The 14,601-nt window shown below is 29.2% G+C and overlaps 2 protein-coding genes across 2 annotated transcripts in view; both read right to left on the bottom strand.

The window, feature by feature from the left end:
* LOC111617728 overlaps positions 1–953 on the bottom strand; it is a 4,363-nt gene extending 3,410 nt beyond the window's left edge. The window contains exon 1 of the mRNA XM_023359015.1: positions 798–953. The gene's annotated coding sequence lies outside the window, so the exon portion shown is untranslated. The remainder of the gene's footprint in view (positions 1–797) is intronic.
* A 7,764-nt stretch (positions 954–8,717) lies between these two features.
* On the bottom strand, positions 8,718–9,723 carry LOC111617723. Its single transcript, XM_023359011.1, has 5 exons — positions 9,554–9,723; positions 9,335–9,408; positions 9,179–9,259; positions 9,007–9,078; positions 8,718–8,932 (listed from the first exon to the last, which is right to left on the bottom strand). Exons 1-5 carry the CDS (start codon positions 9,660–9,662, stop codon positions 8,858–8,860), a joined length of 411 nt encoding a protein of 136 aa, XP_023214779.1. The 5' UTR covers positions 9,663–9,723; the 3' UTR covers positions 8,718–8,857.
* Between the last annotated feature and the right edge of the window lie 4,878 nt (positions 9,724–14,601).

The following is a 14,601-nucleotide window of genomic DNA, read 5'->3' as shown; positions in this document are numbered from 1 at the left end:
AGCCTCATATCTCCCGCACCCTTATAGCTATCGAGACGCAACCACCCCTATGCACGAATGGAGACTTGGGGCTACCACCACATACAAACACCATTCACGTGCGATGTATAGTTTTGGCGAAAAAGTGAGATATAGGGACATACATGTCCATTTTTTTATATATAGATATAGATATAGATATAGATATAGATATATAGATATAGATATAGATAAAAACGAAATAATAAATTTATATAAAGTAGTCAAAAAGTGCATTTACCGGAGTATATTTAAAGGTTTTATTACCATAATCGACGAATATACGACATTTTTAAACATTTATAAAATATATTTGCGTTAACTGACTTTTGAAATAATCTTTATTTTTATCGATATTCATTTATTAAAATGTAATAAATTTCAGTTATAATGGAAGGTTATATTTATTACTGAGAGATTACGAGGGCATAGAGTTAGTACCCTAATTACCACTTACACGTCGAGTTGGTAAAATCGCCCACGTCGTCGTTTCGGATGGCTTTGTATCGAGTGGCGAGGGAGGTGAGAAAGTCGGCAGGTGTCCGTGGTTCCGAATGACAGAAGACAGGTTAACAAAATAACAAATTATTTATTATATGGCTAACACTAAGATACAGGAGGTTACACAGCGTTAAATGCATATAACTCTAGGTTATATAGGCTACGTGCGATTAACATAAGATTACAAAGCCTGTGATTGACAACTGTTTATTCTACTCTGTGACAGCTATGCCTACTTCTGTTACGAGAGAGAGAGTTCGCAAACCGCTAATAATTACCTTTAAACTTGGAGGGGTGCTATATGCGGTGATAACCGTTCTTTATGGAAGCGTTGGGCGTTGTCGAAGTCTTTTACTGTTGTCTTCTCCGAGAACTAGGTCGAGTCCGTTGCATGGAGGTGCGGGAGACGAGGAATCACTAATATCAAATATAACTTCCGTGTGTGAACTCTCGAGCTTTCGGTGGCTCGCACCATTTATATGGTTGTCGTGGGAAATCTAACACGTGATCTACTTTTATTGACGATAAGGGTGCATTTTTGACAGCTAAGTGTCAACTTTCCCACTGACTTGTTTTTACAACCGGTGACCTCTGATCTAATTTCTACCTCTTCGTTTTTTTCTAACTAAGATGTTTACATTTTGAAAACAATTAACATTAATTTTTGATTTTAGGAGCGATGTGAAAATCCGCGGACTCACATTACCGATTTATCAATAGAATTAAGCATCCTAATTGACAGCATATCTTATGAGATAAAAATTCTGAAAATGTGGAAATCAGTTTAAACATTAACAGAAAGTTCTAATCGTAGGAAATAGATTAATTTCATTGCCTAAATGATTAAAAATACATCCACGTGTACAGTATACATCGCAAGAATTCAAATTTAATTAAAAGAAAATATTATAAAATAAAAGTTATATTTCTTTTAAAATATTCTAAAATATTTGAAAGAATATATGGCGAATAATATATTTAGAGTACTTTTTGAAAACTTTTGTATGTTTTTATTTTTTATTTTTTTGCAAGATTTATGCATAGTGTATTAAGATTAATTGTAAAATCGGACAAAATGTTCGTTAAATGATTATTGCACGTATAAAATATTCAATATTGTTAATATCAATTCAATATCAATCAATTCAATATCAATTCAATATTGTTTATTTTTTACATAAAAATTTTTATAAGTCATATAGTTTATTTGTTTGTGAATTTTATTAACATAAATCAGACTTTTAAATATGAGATACCGGTATATTTGTTTTACAAGTATTTCAAATTTTAAAAATTTATAATCTTATAACACATATTAGCAGATTTTCCAGAATCCTCTGGAACTAAGGTAAGAAACAGGTATTGTAAACATGTAACAAGTAATTATATTTGATATAAACTCTCTCAGGTCGAAGTCTATTGAGACGTTATATATTTAGAGGTTAGTCTCTGATCTCTCCATTTATATTTTTGTATAGTTACTCCTTTGATTAATTTATTTTAGTTATTATTAAGTATAGATTCAATTTACTTCAATTTAATTAAATAAATAGTTTTTATATTTTAAATCGTCTAAGTGCCTAATTCCATCATCGTTCCTACGTATATCGTTGATCCCACGTGGAAGGTATAAGTAAAACCCTCCTATATTTAAGTTTAACTACAAATCACGAGTTAGGACGAATAACTATCCCAACTGGTGTCATCCTCCTGACGTATCGGACAGAGAGATTTGGCTGATGTTACTTGTCTAATAAAATTAAACCATCCTGAACATAAAGCCGTTTTTCACATTACGTGTCAGGAGTTTGGATCTTTATCCTGACATGGCGTAGATCTCACAACTGGTGTCCACAGAGTGGAGCCAACAAAATACAGTAGATCCCCCTATAAGACGGTAGATACGTTCCGTTCTTTATGAATCAATTTTGTAGGAAACATAGTTTACGGACTACGGCTGTTTGAAAGGTTTTCTTTCATAAAATTAATCGATTCTAGACTAATTCGACTCAACATTTCCAAAATACGTATATTTTTTTGAAAATAATCCGTATAAACTACGTTATAAACAAAAAATTGTAGGATTGCTTACCGAGTGTGTACCGTTCGACTACGCCCGTTGCTAAAGCTTGGTTTCGTCGCGGAACAGCGCATCAAACCGCGGCCGCGATTTCTGATATTATTTTTCTGCGAAAACTTCGTTGACCTTTGGAGACATCCTTAATATAAATAATTTTTATGGCCGTTAAATAAGAAATGTTTCTTTCACAAGAAATGTATAAAATTACAGTACTGGACAGACGATAGGTCGCCTAACTCGCCGTAGCGTGACGCTAGACGGCGAAAAATATATATTTAATTATAATAAAGTTACAATAAATTAAGTTAATATATAATTATATATACAGTACCTAATTTATATATAATTAATATATAATTATATGTACAGTACCTAATTTATATATAATTATATGAACAGACGATACTAAACTCAATTTATCCGCCTAAACGTCCGTAGCGTGGCGCTACGGACGGCGGGAAAGTAGTTCGGCTGCCCGATGACGTTTTACGTATTATAGGAGTTATTTTTACCGTTGTTTACGGATACTGCCACAATTTTTATAGGAATCATAACTATAGGAAACGGTTTTATAGGGGGATCTACTGTACTTCAATTTTTTCAACGGCTTTCACGGAAAAAAGTTGAATTGAAGTAACTTGACTTCCGGTTTGAATCGGTCGTTTTCATATAGTTAATCGAAGGATCCGGCCTATAAGGTTTTCATATCTAATCTCGTCTTTCATTTATCTAACTCTGTTTGCGAGTTCAAGAAAAGACAAACGTATAGACTAACAAACAGACGACAATGGAAATTTATAGGTCTACAGTTTTTTTTCAAATTGTAGCCAAAATATCTGTATTTACAAAGATTTTTTAGATGGTGTCTTATCCTACGGACAAGAAAAAAAACACTGTTTATGGCCGCACCAGCAGGTGGTTCCAAATCAATCTTTTATAAAAAAAATATTTTCTCCAAAAACATTCCCCGAAGAAAAATATGTCAAGTCAACACTATACACGGGGCCGCTTAATTCAAATTTGTTTGGGTCTCATGAATCTATAACGCTAGTTATTGTTTTATGGTATGCATTATAACACCGTTTATAATGTATTTTGGGGTATAGAATACGAATATGCCCGTCAAAGTTTTCCATCGAGCGTTTTTTTTACATTTGCATTTTTTAGAATAAAATGTAAATTACGTGAACATATTAATTAAAAGTACGCAAATTCTATTGTTTGTAAAACCTCGTAAGGACAAAAATTGATTATATTGTTTAAAAAATAGTGCAGTCATTGATAAATAACTTGTGCAGATTTTAAAGTTATTGTATAACATAGATTATTCTTGTAATTATTCAAAGTAAATTCGTCAAATTAAGCAAATATTGTAAATTATTCAAAAGGTGTTTATGAAAAATTGTTGCATTTTGGTATTTACTAGAAATATAACACTTATTCGGTGTGTATTCCGACACGTGCGATATAACAAAGGGCTACTGTATTACTAGTAATACAGTAGCCCTTTATAGTAATATGAAAAAATAATTTAAAGAATTTCGTGATTTATATTAATTTTACTAATTAAATATTACGATGATGTCTCTTCTTCACTGATAGAGATGCAAGTTATTTCTCAAATAGCGACAAAGAATAAGAATGTTTTTGCACTTAAGAAAGCACAAAAATTATGAACGTTACTTAAAACGTATTTCAAAACATTGTAAAATTAAGAACAATTTGAGGTTTAATCCCTATTTGAAAAGAATTAAAAAATGAAATAATATATAGAATACAAAAATATCACCTAAAACATATATTGTAAAAATAAATAATCTATGATTTGTAAAAATATTGTTTCTTTCTTTTTTATACCATCTTTAAAACCTTCAGCGTATGAACTTGCGTAACGAAATGCATAATTCTAAAAGTATTCTAATTATTAAGGATTGTTCGGTAAAATCAAAACTATCACTTACATTCACCAGTCAATATAGCAAAATGCACTTAAGTTACGCGACTTGTATCAAGGTATATAACTCGGATCCAGTTTAGGAATGATTTCGTAGTCAACCTTAACCATTAAATTTAAAAATCAAATATTTAATTTATGATTTTAAAATTCCTATAAGGTTAAAAAATAAATAAGTAATTAACTAATTTTAATTTTTAAATTTAAATTGTAAAAGGAGTAATTATAAAATCTTATTTAGAGGTAACGTTGGTAAATTGGCGATAAAATTAATAATTTTTAAATTATTTCTTGCAACATCTTGCAAAAGTCTGTAGACTTTTAAAACTTATATTTATTTCTTTATTTATTTATATTATTCTTTAGTTTTTCAGCATTAATTATACCTATGTTATTATTCTGAATAGCATATCTCGAATTAAATCAATGCCAGATGGTTCAATTGCACTTTATGAAAGAAAGAATTATTAATCGTTGTCTAAATACATTTACTCAGAAGCAACGAAAACACAATGTACAGTACTGCACTTTCATAACAACGAGACTCTGCAGTGAAGACAGATTTACAGATGTGATAATTTTCGTGGAGAGAAAGCAGATGATGCAGATGAATAAGAAGAACGAAGAAATAATTTGAATCTCAGATTTCATATTTTTTTAATATGACGATAATATCATAATTTCTAAATATTAGACTTTTTATACGATTGTTTGACAGTTTAGTAACTAAATATGCTTCTTACAAAAATAGTATGTAACATCACTTTCTATTTTTTTATAGCCTCCGTTTATGATTAGCTTCTTTTACATTCACCTGCCAATAATTAGAATATAACCTTTTAAGAAACCAAATTATTTTATATAATTTTATTGTTTTCGTGGAGAAAAGCTTACACGTATACAGAACATCAGCATTTACATTGAAATTATACCCCACGCATGTGAGAAAAGATATGCTTCTCTAATAAATGTAAGGCAAAAGTATTTGTCATGTCCCCAGAAAGAAACTTAATCCTTATTTTGTCAGACAGTTTTGTGTCATTAAATTAGTATAAAAGACAACTCGAATAAAATGTTGCCTAACGAAAATCCCAGTTTTAAATTACAAATAGGTGCAAATTTTGCAATTTATGAGTTACACGTCTCCATAAACTAAATTCGAGTCTAGAATTGATTTTATTAAATTTATCCAAATATTATAATGTTAAATTATCTGAGTACATCTGATTCCGAGATACTGTACTTCAATTTTTTCAACGGCTTTCACGGAAAAAAGTTGAATTGAAGTAACTTGACTTCCGGTTTGAATCGGTCGTTTTCATATAGTTAATCGAAGGATCCGGCCTATAAGGTTTTCATATCTAATCTCGTCTTTCATTTATCTAACTCTGTTTGCGAGTTCAAGAAAAGACAAACGTANCTGAGTACATTTGATTCCGAGATAATATATTTATATTGTATTGTAAAAATAACATTTAGAAATTTTAATTACTGTAATTTTTAAAATTTGTGAACTATACAATTGGACAATGTTAAATTAATTTAGATACTTATTACGTAGAGGAGATTGTAACTAATTGCATCAATTTTTAAATATTTTTATTTTGTTTGTTTGTTATGCTTTAGTTTTTAGTTGGTATGAATGTTTCAGCTTTATAAAAGACAAATAAATTTTAAAAACCGGGATATTTTCTTTTATTGCATAAAAGAATCCAGGATACAACAAGTCTCCCTGTAACAGATAACGTGCCTCATACAAGAGAGTAAATTTGTTATTTTTTCACTTGTTTAATAAATATTTATTCATTTTTAATTGTACAACAATGGGAATGGGAAAGTAATCGAACAACCCACACACTTTTTTCTTCGTCCGATTTTTACGTTGATAAAACCGATCAAAATGATATATAAGGAACAATTATAACTAAGGTTGCAAGACAAACTCTGACTTTAGTCACCCCCAGCAATTATTTCAGTTGTTTTGACAGCTGTTATCAAATTTATAAGGTAGATAAGGTAGATGTAATTTAAGTAGATGAGGTTCCATATCGGATGGAAAGAATTAATAAATTTAAAGAAATGATCGATTTCTGACAATTAACATAAACAAATCCGGACGCAAGTCAATCTCAGGTGGAACTGCATCAGACTTAGTATTAGTCACGGCTCTGGAACGTGTATAAAAAGGAATCGCACCCGCACCTCGGGGCGATCGCCGGCGGGAAGACACCGGACCGGAACCCATTCGAACCCTGCTCAGAGCTCCGAAGTAATGATTTTTAGGAACTTGATCGCCACGGCTAAGAGATAATCATTAGAAAGTTTTTCACTCTCTATATCGGTTAGAGACTAGATTTTGTTTAGTTTAACTTCAAAGATATTGTGACCTATAGAGGTCCCGAATTTTGACGACTTATCAACAACCGTCTATTGTTTGTCGCGACATAAAAGTATTTTTGGATTATTCCTTTTTTGTAGCCTTTGATTTGTACTCGTTTTGTATAGCTTTATAGCTAATTAAGTATGTTATTCTTATATCTAAATATGTGTCATCCTTAAGTACGACTGACACCTTGTCACGACATCGCTCACCCTTCTACTCGTTAAACACATCGACTATCACTGACAAAGAAGCCTGTAAGTAGGGTCGAGCTCGCTGCTTAACCCCCTCGGTTCACAGTATCTTGGTTTTTTTTAATGGAAAATGTTTTTTATCGGTAAAGATTTCAGATGTATTTTTCCTTCTGTTGTCTTTCTTTTATGAATCCTGCCTAAAAATAACCACACAAAAACATTAATAAAAAGTAAAGTTAACACAAAACAAATGACAAACGTATTATTATTCCGGAATAGTAACAATAGACTTGTAAGAAATAAAAATCTATATCGAGAATATCCACAATTTTTAATTACCAAAGTACTTATAATAGGCCTACTAGTGACACTCACATCATTAAATTTAATACGCTCGCACTAAAAATGTGTACAAATTAAAGCTTATTTAAGAATTACATTTTTATTTATATGTTTTTTTCAACGAATTATTAGCTTAAGTCTTTCCGTTTATACAATTTTTATTACCTAGTCAAACATTAAATCGCGCTTTCGATTTATTCCATTACCGTTAAATCGATCCTATTCTTTATGAAGCTTAGGTGCGACATACAAGGGAGTTGCTTCTTGACTTGTTTAATAAATATTTATTCATTTTTTATTGAACAACAAACACATACATAATAGCAATCTTCACTAGTACATATTAACTGAGCCCACAAATTACATTTTAGGAAGTGGAAAGCAATCTAATATCTTTATTATAAATATCGTTGCATATCAGACACATGTTATCAACTGAGATAGTTTTAAACAAATGTTTCAAGACACGTTTTTTTCTGTTTCCATCGCTGCGTTAATAAAGACAACTACATTGTCAACGGGTAATTTATAGGCCTATCAACAATCTTTAAATATTCACAGAGCATAATAGCATTGGTTTCCTCATTTTATATATTTACATGCTACAAAACTATCCTGATGCAACGTCACTCCCGACCGGATAATGCATTGTGTCCCGTTGTAGCAAAATAGTTTTGTTATCTTTCTCTGATCAACACTTCCAAATACAGGAAAACCAGTAGCCTATATCTCCTACTTGCATATTTCTTATACAATCACGCTACGCCAAAATTCTTACTTTGTTTAGAAGGTCACTACTTAAAATATCTGGAAGTTTGGTACTTCCAAACTTCACACAAAACGTCCGAGGAAGACTTTTCGTTCCATTTATGTAACTTTGTCTCTCACTAAGATAACTCTTAGCAGAAAAATTAAGAGANCGCCAAAATCCTTACTTTGTTTAGAAGGTCACTACTTAAAATATCTGGAAGTTTGGTACTTCCAAACTTCACACAAAACGTCCGAGGAAGACTTTTCGTTCCATTTATGTAACTTTGTCTCTCACTAAGATAACTCATAGCAGAAAAATTAAGAGACCAATTACATAAACTATTTCGATATAGCGCTATTATGTACACGTACTTATTTTTAAACTGCATTGATGCAACCCACCTCTAACATATACAACATTATTTAGTTTGCGATTCGTATTATTTAGTTGTAGTAATTAAAAAAAAGTAATTTAAAAGAAGATATACTTTATGTAATGCAAAACTGTTTATTTAAAATTTTCTAATTTATTACAAGCAAATAGGAAATTTAAAAACAAATTATTAAATTTTACAAGAATTAATTACGCACATTTAAAGAAAATTAATACATGGCTCAATATTGGGTAAACTAAACAGCTACCAATCGTGCACATCAATGTTTTCTTTTAAGGCATTTTCCAGGACACATTTCCGTACCTCATCGTCTGCATTCTAAAAATATAAAAATTGCAAATAATTAAGTAGAAATAAAAAAATTTGTGTTTATTTTTTTATTTTTAACTTATGACTTCATTTAATTTATCATCTAAATCCAGCTCTTCCAAACAATCTTCATGCAGTTCTATCATTGCCTCAATCTACGAAATAGAAATTACATACATTATACTTTTGTAATTGCTCACGTAAATGTATTCATTAATATTTTTAATTATACTAAAACGAATGAAATTATATTACCTCAGCGTATGGTTTGCCACATAATTTAGTCATAAGGTCGACAAAGTTATCTTCATCAAAGCATCGGGCAATATCTGAAAACTGACAAATTATATTTGAATATTAATATTTATATATCTTAAAAACATTTTATTTAATTATATTAAAATAACTAACCGTTTCCCTTTCCTGAAAGGACAGACTCAAGTCGATACAATTCAATATAATACTTGCAACTTTTGGTTGAAAACCTGAAAAACAATGTAAATTAAATAAAAGTGCGATTGTAATATATTTTTATATATTTAAAACTATGAAATTTTTAAAAAATTTTCTGAAATTAAGATCATTTATACTTAAAATTTGAGAATTAAATAGAAAACTTCTCACGCTAACCACAAAATTTATCATAAAGGTCATCTATCTGTCTTTTCATTCTAAAGCCATTGAGGGCACCTACATTACATGCGATCACTCCTAAAACAAGCAAAATGCACAACTTCATCTTGCACTTCTTGCAAATAAAGGATTTATTTTTAAAATAAATTAGTATGTAATTCTCGGTTATTTATATTTTCTTAAGCAATTAATCACAGGAAAAGCAATTAGCTTATGTATTTTACATTAAAGGAAACGTTATAAAAAGTGTTTCCTTTCTCAATTTAACTTTTAAAGAAGGAAAATTGTTAAAATTTACGCAAATATAAAAATCATAAATTACTTTAAGTTTTGAAACAAGAGTAGATTTTATTTTTAAAAATTAAAAAAACGATTTTAATGGTCAATTTATTCGAGATTGAAATGAGGGATGGTTGGGATAGCCAAACCCCGCTACATACATCATAACAATGCATTTACACATATACGTATAATTAAATTCTATAAATAATTACGTTTACCGTGTTTTCAAGTGGGGGATATGGTGGAGTAGGTCCGTGTAGAACATTATTTAAATACAATGTCATCCAACTTAGGTGTGCTCTCACAATTTCAGCCTTCAATCTTAATTAGAAGTGAATGAAATTTAACTCGCAAGATTTGAAGATACAAACATGTCAGTAAATATTCAACGAATAATTTAATAATTGTTAATTTTATAAAAATATTATCCGTTAAAATTTTAAAAAGTTAGAAAAACGCCTAAAAATATTTAAGTAAAAGTATGCAACAATTATTATTATTGTAATGTAAAATATTAAGTTTTTAAATGTATCTTATATAATATTAAATATAAATTTAATTATCTTAACATAATTATCTTATAAATAAATTTATTTTATTTTATTTTTTGAAACTTTTAATCATCAGTTTTAAAAAAATGATCAAATATATTTTTAATTTTTTTCATTGATTATGCAGAATTGCCCAAAAGTCTGTTAACCGATGTAATTTTTAAGATTATTTCTACGAATTATTTAATAATATTCAGATGTTTGGAAACAGATTTTATCGTTCTTAAATAAATCTTAAAGTATATAATGATTTTCGAACGATCCTTTATATAATTCCATTAAATACAATTACTTATATATTTATATAACGTTTATCTTTATAATAGTGTTAAAAATTAATAAAATTAAACATTTCGTGAGTTTTATTCTTGAAGTTATGTGATTTGTGATGTAAATGAATTTAATTCGAAGATGATTGATTATTCAATTGCTTTATTATGCATTAGTATATATAAATCTTTAATGTTAAATAGGAAGATTTTATTAAAAATAAAAACGAAATAATAAATTTATATAAAGTAGTCCAAAAGTGCGTTTACCGAAGTATATTTAAAGGTTTTATTACCATGATCGACGAATATACGTCGGTTTTAATCATTTATAAAAATATATTTGGGTTAACTGACTTTTGAATCAATCTTTATTTTGATAGATATTTATTTATTAAAATCTACTGAATTCCTGTTATATACATTTTTTATGTTTTCAATAGAATTATGCATCCTAATTAACTGCATATCTTACGAGATAAAAATTCTGTAAATGCGGAAAACACTTTAAACATTAGTGGAAAGTTCTAATCGTAGGAAGTAGATTAATTTAATTGCCTAAATTATTAAAAATACATCCANTCTCTTAACTGTTATGTTATTTGTTTTGTTAAAGTTTCATTTGAAAGTAGGTAATTATTTTAATTAGCTATTTAAAAAAATTTAATAATATAAAAGAATTAAAAGTTAGTGCTTTAGAAATTACATTTTCACGTGACTGTATAAACATAGGACATGTTTTTCTCTATATTAATATCACAGAGAAGTCGTAGAGTTTATCATTTGTGACACTTTTCGTCCTGTAGATGTTAAAACAGTTTTTATCTATTTTCATATGAGTATGGTTTATTAAAAGAATTTTAATAAGGGAGGACGGATGGTGACGTACAGAGCTTTACAAATCCAGGACAGACATGAAAAATTCGTAACGTTTCCCGCCCAGATTCGAACCTGTAACTTTGACAGTCCCAGGTTCGAATCTCGGTAAATTCCGTGGATTAGAAAAGACAAGTTAATGTAAGTTATGTGTATTTAAAAGATAAACGTGTCGGTGAATGCTTGTTATTGTTTTTAAAATGTCCTTTTGATGGATTAAACATTTCGTGGATCACAATGACGGTCACTAGTTACAAGATTTGAATTGTAATAATATATAATTTAAAATGTATTTAATTTTTAATAATTAAGCTTTAAACTATTGGTTTGAAAAAATTCGGCAGATCTGTCGGTGAAACTCAGAGTTTAAAAGTATTACTAAACTCAATATTGACAGAAATTGCCAAAAATTTAATTATTACTGGATAGACTAGAGTAAATGGAACGAATTGAAACTTCAATATCTAATAGTAAATATTGCTGGGTAGAGCAATGTCTGAATGATTATTTTTTTAAGCAATGTTAATATAAAATTGAATATTCTGTGATTAAAAACGTACAGTTATTTTGACATTATTTATGTTGTAATACTTAGATGACACGGAAACACATAAATACATTTCAAGTAAATACTCTAAATAATTTTAAAGGTAAAACGTTTTTAAAGCATTAATTTTAACCTTAATATCAACTTGATAAAATAGCATTTATACAGCTGACTCAATTACTTTTTTAAAATCTTTTTTTAGTTTTAATTGTAATTTAGTTAGAAAAAACAGGAAATACACAATATCTCGATTTATTTATTTATGAATGTAATAAGTTACCATTAAATGATAAACATTATAACAGATATTTCAAGTAATTTAAAATTTTATTTATTTATTTGTAACGAGCACCTTGTAAGATGATTAAAATTATTTCTTTTAAGAAAATCGTTTACGTTGAGAGTATCAGGAGTTAATTTATAAGCTACAGGATCTTTCCTATGCTTAGAATCTATTATGTTACTTGGAAGATTATATATATATTTTTATTCTATCCGTGATGTTTATTCTATTATTTAAAAGACAGCTAAGAATATATTTAAAAGGATGCACTGGATTAGCAATAAACTCAACGGTTTCTTTTGAACGGTAAGGATATGGAATGTAAAAGCTTACTAAATTTTTATACGACTTTAAAAGCTTTCTACATTACCTGATTTTTAATTTTATATCAGACGTTACAGTACAATTCTTCTGTTCTTCATTATATCAAGATTTATATTTTTTAAAACAGAACAATTTGTTAAATTGCTAGTATAAAAGTATGCATCAGTCTGCTCCCTTTCAAATCTGGGTAAAAGTGGATAGAGTATCTCATAAAGATGTCGATGAAAAATACGTATTATTTACCCGTCATTTCAATATTAACATTTTATTTTATACATTTTAATTTTTAAAACCAAAACTATTTTATAATACTTTCTATTAAAAGAAAAACATAGTAAAATAGATTTGAATAATTTAGAACATTTCGTATCAGATATTGTATAATATATCACATATAAGTATTAATTTACATTAATCTTTATATTAATTGGCCTACAATTTGAGAAAAATATAAATTTCCAAGGTCGTCCGTTCGGCTGTGTTTCTTTAATCTCGAGAAAAGAGTTAGACAGATGAAACAAGAGACAGATATGAAATCCTTAGCGGCAGGAGGACTCGGTAAACTGTATAAGGACTTCCGATGCAAACTGGAAATCAATGTTATTCCAATTCAAAATTTTTTCCTCTGAAAGTAATTAATAGATGACCAGCACGAATCTATTATTAAAGGAAAAGTATGATGTACAAGGACAAGCCACTACTAATTTGAAGTGTAGGGGTTGAGGGGCATATATTTCAATTTAAATAAATTAAAAATATGATAAAAAATTGCAGCCTGGTGTTGTGACTATTTCACAATAAATAATTGCTCATTTATAAATTATATTTAGGCGTATATATTTAAAATACTCTTGAACATTACACCATTTAAACTTTGATTGTTAATACTTCACTTTCTTAATACAAATAGATATCTAAAGAAAGTACCTCTAAGTTCCCGATCCGTAATATGGGTCGTTGGTAAAAACGTTCCTGAATCGTCACGGCAGTTATGGCGAGGTAGCGACGGATAGGGTGGTGGTGTGAGTCAGTTGATGTGGCAGTCGATGTCCGCCTTGTGGAGTTCGTCCAAGCCTTCTTTATAGTATTTTTGAGGGGTGAGAACTATGACAATAGTAATGATTTATACGCACACCTGTTAGTGTGTTGGCGTCTGGATGTAGCTAGTGCGAACCAGTGGAACAGAGAAGTTTTTTTATTTATTGATATTGGCGTCTAGAAGATATGATTTTATAATTTAAATTTCTATAGGTTTGACAGTTCTCATCCACAAATTAACATTCAGCTGGCAATAATTTCTGTAAACTGATGAACAATCTAGATATTGTTTATATCAAACGTCGCCTTTGACTACGAACGAGGCGATTTATTGCTGTAACCACCTGTCAAGTGTAACCAAAGACAGGATAAGAAACATCTCTTATTCTCGTCTTGTTGACATTAACATCTATAGAATTACTGTTAAACAAACGGAGGAGATTTCTTTTATTGATATCCTAACAATTTTTTTCGAAGAGATCGTCTCGGTCATCGACCGCAGAAGGCCTTTTTTTTCCCCTCTTACACCTAATCACGAGGTTTATTAGAGGGGTGATATTGTTCTAAAACAAAACGGTTTTAGACCTTCACATTTTTAACCACAAATGATTGAACCGTTTTAAAATCGATTTTGTTATTGCATATTGGTTTGATTATAGAACGATTGTAAACGTTCCAGTAAATTGATAACCTGATGATAGCTTGTTGATTAGGTTAAAAATGTTAGTTTAAAGTAGTAAAATGATTCTCAGCAATAAGATGTATAGGTTATGTAATATATCAATCGTAAAATTTTGGATTTTATTTACTTATTAATTATACTAATTAGTAATATGAATAATTTGTTTACATTTACGAAAATGTTAGTGTTATGT

Source organism: Centruroides sculpturatus, unplaced genomic scaffold, assembly GCF_000671375.1.
Source record: "Centruroides sculpturatus isolate CEXI.00-Female unplaced genomic scaffold, Cexi_2.0 scaffold1822, whole genome shotgun sequence".
Taxonomy (NCBI): Eukaryota; Metazoa; Arthropoda; class Arachnida; order Scorpiones; family Buthidae; genus Centruroides; species Centruroides sculpturatus.
The sequence above is the reverse complement of the archived record's forward strand: the minus strand, read 5'-3'. Positions and strand labels throughout refer to the sequence as shown.

Coding starts and splice junctions, on each gene's coding strand:
- LOC111617723 (XM_023359011.1), bottom strand. CDS start 9,662: ATGAAGTTGTGCATTTTGCTTGTTTTAGGAGTGATCGCATGTAATGTA. Junction 9,260..9,334: donor CCTTTCAGGAAAGGGAAACG/GTTAGTTATTTT, acceptor ATAATTTGTCAG/TTTTCAGATATTGCCCGATG. Junction 9,079..9,178: donor GTGGCAAACCATACGCTGAG/GTAATATAATTT, acceptor TCTATTTCGTAG/ATTGAGGCAATGATAGAACT.